This window comes from Agelaius phoeniceus, chromosome 2, assembly GCF_051311805.1.
Source record: "Agelaius phoeniceus isolate bAgePho1 chromosome 2, bAgePho1.hap1, whole genome shotgun sequence".
NCBI classification, from domain to species: Eukaryota; Metazoa; Chordata; class Aves; order Passeriformes; family Icteridae; genus Agelaius; species Agelaius phoeniceus.
The window spans coordinates 112,260,119-112,273,222 of record NC_135266.1 but is presented as its reverse complement, the minus strand read 5'-3'; the positions used below and the strand labels follow the sequence as shown (position 1 = coordinate 112,273,222).

Here is a 13,104-nt window from a genome sequence, read left to right as displayed (position 1 = left end):
CCCTGTTAGATTTATCATGCCCCTTGGTGAGGGAGAAAAGGAGGGGAAAATAGCTAAAATAATTTTTATATGAATCCACAGACATTAGGATACGTTGAGCCAAGCCCAAAGTAATGCAGATGGGGTTCATTTCATGACAGTATCTTCCATAATATTGCAATAATTATTTTGATTTTTTGGTATATTTTGCAATCTGAAAGTACCTGTATAAGCCGTAGATAACCACTGTTAAAGACATGTGCAGTTTGCCTTATGCACTAATTCTGAAATTTCTTCACAATCTTAGTCACAGCCTTTCCCAAGACTCACTTAAAGGATTCTGCAGAATGGCTCAAAGCAATGCCACTTTTCTGCAGTAACATATGAAAAATGGTGTAATAACAAATATGATTGCTCCCATCTCATATATCTGAAGTTGGTGTAGTCAAAATTCTAGTTCAGACATTTAACCCAGTTTGGAATATGAAACACACAAAATATATTGTCATCTTGACATAAAATATGACCAGACATCTTTGGTAACAAAAACCAAACCAAGCCCACCTTTATTGCATCTACATAGAATATGTGACTATGGTGTACTGCAGAATTTTTTATCATTTTTAGAGTAACCTGTATGCTCTCTATCATGTTCCAAAATTATTCCAGTCTCATGTCAAAAAATCATTTTTCTTCTTTGAGTAAGGATCTTGATCTTCCTTAGGATCTTGTGGAGAAGACTTCAGATGCTGCAGTAGTATAAACCAATAAGAGCAACTGTGAATGAGTTTTAAGGGACACCATGGACTCTGTCAAGAGCTTATCTAAGATAAACATTTAGCACATCATGCTTATGGAAAGCTGTCTGTTCACAAAGTTCCTTCTGGCTACAGCTGTTTCATATTACACATCTCTGATTTATACTGGTATAGGTCAAGACAAATGATCACAGTGCAACTGCTGGGAATTAGGTTAATTCAGATTATTTTGCTATAGGTTCTTGACTATTGCAGACTTCTGTTTGAGCTCTCAGACAGGTTGCCTTCCAGACAATTGCCTGGATGAGATTTTGGAGGCAGGTGTTAACTGTGGAAACCTACTTAGTATTAAACTCACTTGTCTGTTGCCACCGCCTTTGGAGACGATACTTTAATTTTTTTTTCTGGTCATTGTCCTCCACAAAAGACCTAATTGAAAATATCTGTCAAATCATGTCTCTGGTTTCCCTCTTCTTCCCCCGCCCCTCCATTAATTGGACACGTATTGTGTTTGTGTGGGAAGGAAGGAGGCTCTGTACCAGGGTAGCAATATTGCTGGGAAAAGAACATTAAAATGGATAAAGGGATTTCCTAGTGGTATAAATACCTGCACACGACCTCCCTGTGCTCTGGAGCCCTCCTCTGTGTGTATATCCTGGTAAAATCCTGGAATAGCGTTTGAGGTGCCATTAATCCTGCAGGATCTGCTCTGGTAGAACACGGGACAGGCAGCTCTCTTGCCTCTAGGAGGGTATGAGCTGCCAAACATTCGCTTCCTCAGACACCTTTGTGCCCTTGAATTCTGACTCTTCTCCCTCTCTGCCTCTGATAATGCACCACAGCGCTGCAGAGTGCCTGCAGGTCTCCAACCACACCACCAGTGTTGTGTCTACAGGTACTTTTTGAAAATACTCTTGCTCTCATTTGTAATTTTTGGGTGATAGCTGAGTTCATTGAATTCTCAGTGTTTAAAGTGTTCAGTGTCAGTGTTATGTATGATCTGGGCTGTGCCAAAGTAGAAGCAATTTCACAAAATTCTGCATATGAGTGAGTCAGGAAAAGCACAAATGTTTGTGTTGTAGCTAAATACGTAATTTTCTTTAAGTTTGTTACAAGATTAGACTCAAATATGCTGCCAACTTAGAACAGGTTCAAACACTGTCTTTGGTATTACTACAGTCTTCAATGACAACTGTCATGTAAAATAATTGAAAAGTTGTTTATTTTGTAACCATAATTTAAAATATGATAAATTACCTTAAATAGGAAATACATTTAAAAGGCCACAAGTGTAAATATAGCTAGGGGGAGTTTTAAACAAGGAAAAACATTGCTTTGCAGGGCATATTGCAAACTGAATCAATACTAAGGTTTAATTGTGATGTTCAAAATAGGTAGGAGAAGCCTTGCCATTATTTTTGAATCTTGTATGTTTGTGTATATAGTCCAATTAGATGCATTTAAATATTAGGACTATTTCATCACTAAATATCTGAGCCAAAGAGAGTTTTCTTGCAGTGTTAATACTGCAGAGGTGGGATTCTGGAATACAGGAATTGTTGATAGAAAGCCTTCAGGGAAAGAAAAAGAAATAGTTGATTTATTTGAAATTGCATTAAAATTAGAATTTCATTTGGAGTCTTAACAAGAAAGCACATTTTTCCTGAAAAGCATTGGTAATAAAGCATTTTAATGAAAAGAAAAAGCATGTATGTAGTGAAAATTGGTTATTGGTAACAGAAAACAGGATCATCTTATACATTAAGTAAAAGGCTCAAAATATCCCAATACAGCTGTGGGTTAGCAATAGTGGCAGGGAATAGGAGAATTTAAATTTTGTATGAGGTCAGATTTATGTGTATGTATCACAGCAGTATTTTCTAGATTCATCTGCCTTGTAATGGAAAGGACACGACGGGGGCTGGCCCAGAGCATCTGCTCGCCTGCCACAGGTTCAGGTTTGGCTATTTTGTATCTGACATCCAAGGACAAATGCCACTGCAGACAGTGGAAATTTTGGTTCAGGAACCACATCCAGAAGATGATCCTGTGAAAGAACCACCCTGGGAAAGCAGAAACAGAGGGTGGTAACTATAACGAGTCAAGATTTACACATTTCGTACATAGATTAAGGAATTGTCATAAAAAGTGCCACTTTGAGTGCACATGAGGAGAATTTGCGTACAATATAATGGTGAAAGAATTTTGAATAACAACTTATTTTAAATGTCAAAAGTTTTAAAAATGGATGTAACAATTCTTCATCACAAGAAAGGTGAAAATACTTCTGTTCAAATACTATGCTGTGTCATTCAGCTGATATTCTGCAGTATCCTCAACGCTTTGACTGCCATTATTTCATTTAAATTGCATTATCCTCACTATTTAATTTTAAATCATCATTAGCAAATCAAAAATTGTATTTTCATGCATAAAATTTATAGCATGTGGATTATGAAATAGTGGAAAAATGCAACCAGTAAAAACTCAGATCTTAACAGAAAAGTTGAATTGCTCTACATGCATTACAGTTATTAACACAATCTTTATTTTCACTGCATCTACATTAGTATAAGCATGTTTGTCTCAGTAGATTTTATATCTGTGCAAGTATATTTAAACAGGACACTTTACTGTTATGATTACTGTTGTGAAACCCAAATATTCTAATCCCTAATTAAATCGACTGTTTTGATCAACAGGAATGCGTTCTTTAAAATGTGGTCTTACATATCTGAATGTTCATGAGCATTAATTTTTAATATTCTGTTTTATTGCAGTTGTTAGAGGGGGCAGTACATGCATTTTTATTCCTACTTATACACGAGAAACAGCCCTATCTCTATATTGCATTCAGCAAAAATGGTCTCATTCTTCTATTACTGAGCACAGACCTGAAATACCCCTGTGAAAACACAAGAGATAAATTAACAGTGTGTTTGTTGGTGCTGGTGATGGAAAATGTTTATTTAGGCCTGACTTCAGAAGAATCCAGAATTTGCCATCTTGTTTCTCTACCACCATGCCAAAGCACTCTGAAAGGCTTTTTATTGCTTGGCACTCAAGAAATTCTGATTTTTGGACACATCAAAGCAGATGTCCCAAAGTACTGCCTTTGGAAACCCAGGCCTTCATTCGCTGTGGGGTTTGCTCGACAGTGAAGGCAATTTCCTGGGACCTTAGAATTAGTTTTTGTGTGAGATTGAATGAATCAATGTGAGGAAGTTGAGTGAGGAGAGGAACAGGTCTCCCCTTAAGAGTGCAATGCTTCCCCTGCTCAGCACTTTGTGCAAACTGGGTTATGCCCATAGATTATACCAAAATCAACTCATCAAGGGACAGCACGACAATTCCTAGTCCTGCCTCAGAGGAACTGAAGGCACAGAAGGCACTGCCTGCCTCACACTTAAAGACTGTGTCTCAAATCTTGAATTCTTACGAGTCCCATCTGTTTTCTCTTTGCTCCCAACTCGTGCGTGTTCGTGCGTTGGCTTTGCCGCGACGACGCCGGGACACCCTTGGCCAGGCCTGCACTACTCCGTGCCCTCCTGTCACTATGGGAATCAACCCTCCACCTATGGGGTGATGGCAGGTAAGGGGCCAAACCTCAGCTGGCTGAGCTGTCAGAGTGTGGATCTTAGCCAGTTGTCCTTTAGAGGGGCAAATCCAAGACAATCCTTTGAAGAAGATGGGATTTGAGGCGCTAGAAAAAGGGTTTGGAAATTAGTGCCCAGAGTTCCCCAAACCTCTGCATCCCTTGAGAAATCACTCCATATCTTATGTCTCCCTACAAGTCTGGGAAAGTCCTGTTCTTTTTGCTCACCTCTGGCTGCTTCTCCTGGTGATTATCACTTTTTGAGGGGCCAGAAGTGACATACCCAACCCACCCATTATAGATCAAGACAAATGATCACTGTGCAACTGCTGGGAATTAGATTAATTCAGATTATTTTGCTATAGGTTCTTGACTATTGCAGACTTCTGTTTGAGCTCTCAGACAGGTTGCCTTCCAGACAATTGCCTGGATGAGATTTTGGAGGCAGGTGTTAACTGTGGAAACTTAGTATTAAACTCACTTGTCTATAGGTATGGGTATGACTGGGTATGACAAGTACCTGGGCTGATGAAGCCCTGGCTGAAGCTATAAAATAAAATGATGGCATAAGGAAGGGATAGGTGAATGCAGCAGGCAGACCAGCCATGTGATCATGGATTTTTACACTCATGAATGCATCCTGCTCAGCCTGTCCCAAGCTCAGTAAGAGTGAGGCACTTTTGTTCTGTGCAGGTTTAAGTAGCAGTCAATGACATAATGACATGAACCAAGTTAACAGAACTCCCAGGAAATAAATGGGACTTGGAAATAATCCAAAATCAAACTCAGAATTTTATTTCATTTAAGAATTAAAGAAATGCTAGAGTAAATCAGCATAGACTAATAGGGACAGAGTGTAGGCTTCCTTCATGGTATGCAAATTTCCAAATTCTTATATTTCATTGTGCATTTCTGTGTCTTTTGAAAAAATTCCTGGCATTGTCCAGGTCCCTGGGGAAAGTTAATAAGTAATAATAAATTATATTGCTCAGAAATTAGTTTTCTTTAATTCCAAAAGAAATACATTTTTATTCTTCTCCTTTCTTCTCTTACTTTCACCTTCTTTTCTTTATTTTCTTAGGCATCAAGCCTGCAACTCCAGAGATGCTCTCAGCAAGTCTCTCCCAGACTCGCATCTTACAGACGTGCAGCATGCCCCACCCCAACGTGGTAAACGGTGTCAGCACCTTGCAAAGCAAGTCCCCCTCTTTTAAAGCATTTTTCATTATTTTTTGAGATTTTTTTTTTGTGGTTATCCTGTATGGAATGTATTAAATAGTTCTATGGGGTTAGAACCTCCAACTCTGATGGGAGTAATTGGGGCAGTGAAGAAAAGCCTAGCTCTAATAAATGGAGGCAGCAGTGGGAGGTTAATGAAGTTCTGAGTTCTTCTACACGGTTTTGTGTAGTTTAGAAAATTGGAAAGGATGACCTGAGAACCTGGAATTTACTGGCTGCTCCAGATACACTGAGGATTGTTAATATTTCTCCAGTAATTCCCCCATGCCTCCCTCAGGTCAGAGACTTTTTATCTCTATGTACAATATCTAGCGAAAAATCAGCCTTCACTCTTTAAGTGCATCTCCTTGTTAAGTCTGACATTTGGGAACAAAAGTTAGTGAAAAACAGTTCTGTTTTATCCTTGAGCAATTTCTTTTTCGAAGGATCATTCTGAATGAGTTCTAGTTTTTTTGTTGTTTTTTGTTTTCCTTTGCGCTCTTACCTGTGTACTTTCCTCAAAGAAATTTTGTGCTGCAGCTAAGGCAAGATAGTATCTTGTCTGAGCATCAAATAGCATCTACATGGAAGTATTCTTTGTGCCAGAAAATAGAGACTGGAAAATTTTAAGTGGCTCAAAATAACACAGAACCAACGCTCTTGTTGTGCCACTTAATTCCAGCTTAGAGCATGGATTTTTATTTGTGTAAGTTTTGGCCATTTGACTCTTAGCAAACTGTGAAGCACTTAAATAAGTGATAATATGGCTGTGGCTGGTGAAGGGGGTTATTGATAGGTTTCCATGTGCTGGGACAAAAAAGAGAAAACACATCCTGGGTAACTCTAACTCCTGGATTCTCACATGTGTATTATATAATTAAAATTGCAGGCAGGGATGACGAGGGACAACAAGGTGGCGAGGGGAGGTTTTTACAGTGCAGCAGCAGAGAACCAGCGCCATGAGCTCTCTCTTTGGCGTTCTGGGACAAAAAAGAGAAAACACAACCTAGGAAACTCTAACTCCTGGATTCTCTCGCATGTACTGTAGAATTAAAATTGCAGACATGGGTGGCGAGGGGAGGTTTTTACAGTGCACAGCAGAGAACCAGTGCCATGAGCTCTCTCTTTGGCATTCTGGGACAAAAAGGAGAAAACACAACCTAGGAAACTCTAACTCCTGGATTCTCTCACGTGTACTGTAGAATTAAAATTGCAGACATGGGTGGCGAGGGGAGGTTTTTACAGAGCAGCAGCAGAGAACCAGCGCCATGATCTCTCTCTTTGGCATTCCCAGGTGGCCTGACCCCCTGCCTGTACAAGTTCCCGGAGCACGCTCTGGGTGCCAGCTCCTGTGCCCTGGGCCACGGCTTCACTGCCCTGCCCCAGCCCCTGCTCACGGACGAGCCCGCAGCCACGGAGTTCAAGCAGGAGTTCCGCAGGAAGAGCAAGCCCGCGGAGGAGCCCGTGGACATGGACTCCCCGGAAATCAGGGAGCTGGAGAAATTCGCCAACGAGTTCAAGCTGAGGAGAATCAAGCTGGGTATGTGCTTCATGTCCACAAACAAAAAGCTGGAAGAGTCCAGTGAAAGTCCAGTTGTTTCTGAGTGTTGTATGGTCTGGCCTCTGCTGTTGTCTCAGCATGACTCTGATCCTGCCTTGCCGTGCAAAACCTCCTCCATTCCTAGAGGACTTGCATGGAATTAATGAACGTCAGCTTTCGGTTTGCAGAAGGGGACTTTAAACTTTCCTGCCCTTAAATTATTTGTGTTAAACGCAGAGAAAATTTTTTATGTTCAATAAATTCTATTCAGGGCCAGGTGCAATATTTTGCACAGCTCCAAATTATCTGCAACTTAGGGTAGATAGCCCTTGTCAAGAAAATTAATCCACAAACACCAGAGGTTTATGTCCAAAAAGGAGACAGAGGAGTCCTTTTACTTTATATGAATAAAGGGAGAGGCCATGGGGCATTCCCCTAGGATCTCCAATTTTTGGAGGACGCAGCCTCCTTTTTATCCCAATTTCCCTGCTGCATTTCCTTTCTCTCTTTCCCCATTGGCTGAGGTACTTGAGAGGTACAGACTTCCCAATATGCCTGATACCAAAGATTTCCCTCTAATGTACAACCCTCCCTTTTAATCTTTAATTCTAACTAAATTTAGGGGCTTTTCTTCCCCATTGTTTCTTTCATCTTTCAATATCTAATTTCGTTTATCAGCAAACCTAAAGTTTATTTGTGAAAGCAAATATCTTTTTCCATTTCATCAATCAGTGGAATCCTTCCCATTGTTTCTTTTATCTCCCAGTGCTAGTTTTATCTACCAGCAGACCCACAGCTTGTTTGTAAAGACAAATCCACTATTCCTCTCACCCTCATAACCATCTAACCTCCCATACCCATTCTTTTCCCCATCGACTGTTTAATCTGATGGTCTGCTGTCATTTCAGTATACACTGAGTGACATCCATGGGAAATCCTTCACACCAGTAGGAAGGTGCTCTTCCTGGTTTATTTTTTTTGTGCCATGACACAGTTGGGAAGCAATTGATATCTTTGTTGCTGTGAAATAACTGCTGGGAACAAAGGTGGGCTTTGCCCTGTCGTTCTTGGCATTATCACTTATAACATTGCATCAGAATTATAGGCAATCCTTTTATTTTATAAATCTAAAAAATTATAAGGTTATATAAAATAATAACTACATAAAATTATAAGTTTATATGGGGTATGTGTGCACTATCTCAACAGCTAGAAAGCCAGTATGTTCCATTTGCAGTCTAAACTGAAATAAAAGAAATTAGGGTTTAAAAATATTTACAAACTGGTCAATTTTCCTGTATATCCTTTAATTGATGTCAGCCACAGCAATGGAAAACGTTTATCAGGCCACACATAGTTAATTACTGCATCTTCATCTGGAATTTTTGAGGGAACAAAACTTCCTTTGGTGTAAGCAAATCACATGGAGCCTGTAGAATGGGAGAAATGCAATATGCACAGGCAAAATAATCTGCGTTTGAGCTTTACAAGACAAAACAGGTTGTGGGTCTGAGAGACACAGGGTTAGTGCAGTCAAAAAGGAGGTTAAAAGGTGCCTCATGGGACACTGAGTGCCTAAAGAGATCTTGCCTTGTCCTGGCACCAAAGCAGAAAAGGAGAATGGTGATCCAGTCCCTCAGCCATGGCAGATCCATGTTCAGAGAAATGAGCAGGGAGCTGCTGAGGCAAAGTCAGAGTCTGCATGGAAACTGCAGCATTTCTCTGATGACTTCAGCTTGGGTGTTGCAACAAATAACAGGAGACCAACAGTGCCTCTAGGGATTATTGCTCTTGCACCATCTACACAAAGACATGGTGTGTCTGGATCCTTCTCAAATCCCTAATCCTGGAGTGTAAAACTCCAGTAAATCAGTGTCACGCTGCACAGAGACCACCAGGAGACTGAGCAGGCTCTGAGTGAGCTCAGCTGGCCACAGAGACCTCTGCAGGAAGCTCAGCCTGGAGGCACTGCAGCAAAGGGCTGAGCATCTCAAGGAAAGTAACCCCCCTAGAAAGCTTCAAAGCTGCTTTTTCCTCTGTTTCTGGCAGGTTATACACAAACCAACGTTGGAGAAGCCCTGGCTGCTGTGCATGGCTCCGAGTTCAGCCAGACGACGATTTGCCGCTTTGAGAACTTGCAGCTGAGCTTCAAGAACGCGTGCAAGCTGAAATCCATCCTGTCCAAGTGGCTGGAGGAAGCAGAACAAGTGGGAGGTAGGGAACTGAAATCCTCTAAATATTGATTTGCACTTCAAGAAGAATCCCATGTAAATATTTTAGGGCTATTATGTGTCTTCTGTGGACTAAAGATTTTGTTTTACCAGCTGTAAATGCTGAGGTGTGCTTGTGTTAAAATATAGTTATCTTTTATTTTGGGTGAGCATGGAGGGGAAAACTGAAATGGATGGAGTGTACAGAATAGCAGAAATATCTCCTGGGCTGCTGGAAGAAATTTCTTCTAGTCCCAACCCAGCAAACCAGTTCCAGTCCTGTAGAGTAGGATCTGCAGGACAGCCCATTTAGCAGAGTTACAGGGATTTTTCATGAGCAAAGGCCTTTTGCATCTAACCATTTCTGCCTATAACCATTTATAATTGGAGGTAAAACAATGGCCAACCATCCTAACAATGGAAAGATCCTGTGTGTGATACTCCTCTTGTTCAGCAGCACTTTCTCCTGTACCCTCTTCCTTCACAGAAAGTGACTATATTTTGTTTTCCAGTTCCTGTGGAATGTAACTGCCAGCTTTTGTTGTTTGACTGCTTCTTCTTTTTTTAATACAGCTTTGTACAATGAGAAAGTTGGGGTGAATGAACGGAAGAGGAAGCGCAGAACCACCATAAGGTAATAAATATTTAGGTTATTACAGGTTAGAAACAATTTTGGCCAAGATGCTTCTTTTTTCTTCTGTCAAAATTGAAGTGCTCTTTTCTATTAATGAATATCTACATCTTGGGCATCTAAAAGTTCCAATATTTGGAAATATTCTAATGAAAAAAAACCAGCATAACACTCCAGACCCCCAATTAATTCCAAAGTATTATATTTCATACTTTGCTCAAAACCTAAGAAGTTGTTAGTCAAAAGTAATGATGTTACTGCACATACAGAAGTATGTGCAGAACACCATTCTATTAATTAGTCAGTTTTGTTAAACATCAATAAATATTGAAAAACTATAAATGTAGAATGTAGAAGACCCATAAAAGAAAGACCAAGAGATGAAATAACTAGAAGTGGAGCAGACTTTGTATTTCTGTAGCAAATACCTGCACCTCACTTCCAGAATAATGCATGAAGTGCCCTCTCGTGTCCAAAGAAATTACAGCTACTGCTGAAACTTCTGGATGCCTCCCAGTGGCACACAAGCATGTCACATATTTGGTTTTTCAGAGTATGTAACAGAAATTGGAAGCAAATTCTATCTGGAAATAAGAAAAAAATAACAGTATTAAATTATTCCGTTTAGTGAAGCACTCACTTTTGATCACTGCTGACTGAGGAACAGATGAGGGCAGACATTTGGAGAATGTGATGATGGCTAAAACAGCTGGCCATAATCTCTGTGATTTCTAGGAATGCCCTAGTGCTGTCTCTATAATTAGTGAGATGCAAAACACACAGTGTTTCCCAAATCTAGGTGATAAAGCTCTTCCTCTCTGTAAACCCAAATGATTTGATACAACCAGGTAACACCACTGATGTGCATTTTCTGGGATAGAAGGGTGGTCAGGCTTGTTCCAATTCCTTTGACCCCACTCCTAACTAGTTTGTAGCTGTGCCTCCTAGATAATACCAAGAAGCACAAATATTTTATAATTAACACTGAAATTGCACTGAGCTTGCTGCCATTGTTGCCTTTTAATCACCCCGTGCCACAATTCTGTCCGATGTCACTCTGCTTGTGTCAGCAGAGAGCTACAGAGTATTTTTAGTGTTTTGGGCTCCCTTTACGTAGAGAAAGAGAAACAAACCAAGTCACTGCCTTCAGTGTTGTTACTTGATCTTTCTCTTGACCTAGTGGTGAAAGCCTGAATGTACAGAAAAGTTTTTAAAGGTGAAATTTTACCCCTGTATCCAGCATCGCTGCCAAGGAAGCCCTGGAGAGGCACTTTGGAGAACAAAGTAAGCCATCTTCTCAGGAAATCATGAGGATGGCTGAGGGGCTCAATCTTGAGAAGGAAGTCGTGAGAGTTTGGTTTTGCAACAGAAGACAAAGGGAAAAAAGAGTGAAGACCAGTTTACACCAGAATGCCTTCAGTTCTATTATCAAGGAGCACCACGAATGCCGGTGAAGCTTTTCCACGTACACATGTGGATTTCTGTTTTGCTTTTTGTAAATACTGTGTTGTTAAAAAAGAGAAAAATCAGTAAACCCCTCATTCCTCCTACATGCTACCAGCAGCTGTAGCATGGGAAGGATTTTGCTGTCATTAATTGAGGCACTGTGAGCTCGCCAGGACAGAGGTGTCACACTGCTCCTACTGCGTGCTCTGCCTCAGCCCAACATTTGACCGCCTTGACCCGGTGTCGAGTAGAAGTGGCTTGGATAATGCTTGTTATCAAAGGTAATTCTTGCTAATTTGTTATGTGCCTCAAAGTTTGTTTTGGGTAGGTTTAGCTATAAAAACAGGAATACAATTTATCTGACCTCGGGACTTTGTGGCCTGAAGGGAAGAAAAATAGTTTATCAGGGCTTTTATTACATTGGCCTTTCTCTGCATTGTACTTTCTTCTGATTAAAACCATGTGTGGACATACTTACACCAGAGATGGTGTGTTAAGCTAAAAAGTATACAAAAGAAGAATTTATGGCACTGCATGTTCCCCCTCTATTACACCCCACTAATTGAAAATAATCCCTTATTTGTCATCCTCCTGCCTAGAGATAATGGAGGGGAAAAAAATACCAGTGCCAGAGCTCCACCTATCAGGCAGGCACTGAGAAAACTGAATTAATGACTGTAGTACTCACCAGGGATAGATTATCCAGCCATCTCATCAGCCCTGCTCATTGTTATGGGAATTAGCCCATTACCATATAAGTATTTTGACTGTTTTCCCAGGACTGAAATTAAGTGAGCACACGCAAGTAGTACTGGCCCGATGCATTTTATTTTTCCATAAAACAAACCTGATGATTTAGAAAATGTCTATATAATAGGCCCACAGAAAGCCAGGGGAGTTTAATGTTCAAGACCACTTAGAAGCAGCATGTACAAGTTAAGTGCTCACTCTCCAGTGTACATTAAATTATCTCTGATACTTATTACAGTGACCGTAAGCATATTCAACAATGGAAATCAGGCTCCTGGATTTCTAAAAAACCCCATTTTTATGGATGAATGCACCCCTCTAAGCCCTTAACTGAGAAGAAAACTTCAATTTAATAACTCAAAGGGGACAAACTGTGGCTATGTACTCCCTTCAGGCTGCTTTCATCACTAGCATAGCTCATTGCTATAGCAGAGACAAAGGTGCACACTTTTATCCACCACAGATTACCAGCAGGTCATGAACTTTACAAAAAAAGTTCAGCTGAGAGGATCAGCACTCAGCAAAGGTGGTGGCAGCATTGGTGTGCCTTTCATGTGATGTGGTCAAATGTTATGTATGTTGAAAACACTATCTGGTATATAAAAATTATTTATATTCTAAATTATTTTCTTAATTATAAAAGGCTTCCTAGAAATGCTATCAGCCTGTACTTCCCAACCTCCTCATCCAATAAAGTATTCCTACACTGGCACCCCAGCCAATGGTTTGTATCTGTTTTGGTAACACTTTGCTCTTTTTAGCTGTGTGTCCTGTGGCAGTGTATTTTAGAATGCTCTAACAGATAGTTCCAGAGTGACCACACTGTAATGTGGGGGTCTCTTGCCCCTCAAAAAGTCTCATAAGTGAAAGCTAATTGCAGTAAAATAAAATGAAAGGTGACACATAACAAAATTGTCTTGCAAAGGAATGACAAAAGGCCAACTGGGGGAAGCAGCCACCATTTAAACCCACCTACC

At 40.4% G+C, this 13,104-nt stretch overlaps 1 protein-coding gene across 1 annotated transcript; it reads left to right on the top strand.

Annotated features, from left to right (window-relative positions):
* Window positions 1-1,490: 1,490 nt before the first annotated feature.
* Window positions 1,491-12,935, top strand: POU1F1 (POU class 1 homeobox 1). The gene is made up of 6 exons (XM_054628024.2): window positions 1,491-1,632; window positions 4,180-4,329; window positions 6,845-7,090; window positions 9,140-9,304; window positions 9,874-9,934; window positions 11,172-12,935. Exons 1-6 carry the CDS (start codon window positions 1,491-1,493, stop codon window positions 11,383-11,385), a joined length of 978 nt encoding a protein of 325 aa, XP_054483999.2. The 3' UTR covers window positions 11,386-12,935.
* The last annotated feature ends 169 nt before the right edge of the window (window positions 12,936-13,104 follow it).

Excerpts from the sequence above, each read along its gene's own strand:
- POU1F1 (XM_054628024.2), top strand. The coding sequence starts at position 1,491 with ATGAGCTGCCAAACATTCGCTTCCTCAGACACCTTTGTGCCCTTGAAT. Across the intron at positions 9,305-9,873 it reads GGAAGCAGAACAAGTGGGAG|CTTTGTACAATGAGAAAGTT; the intron begins GTAGGGAACTGA and ends TTTTTAATACAG. Across the intron at positions 9,935-11,171 it reads AAGCGCAGAACCACCATAAG|CATCGCTGCCAAGGAAGCCC; the intron begins GTAATAAATATT and ends CCCTGTATCCAG.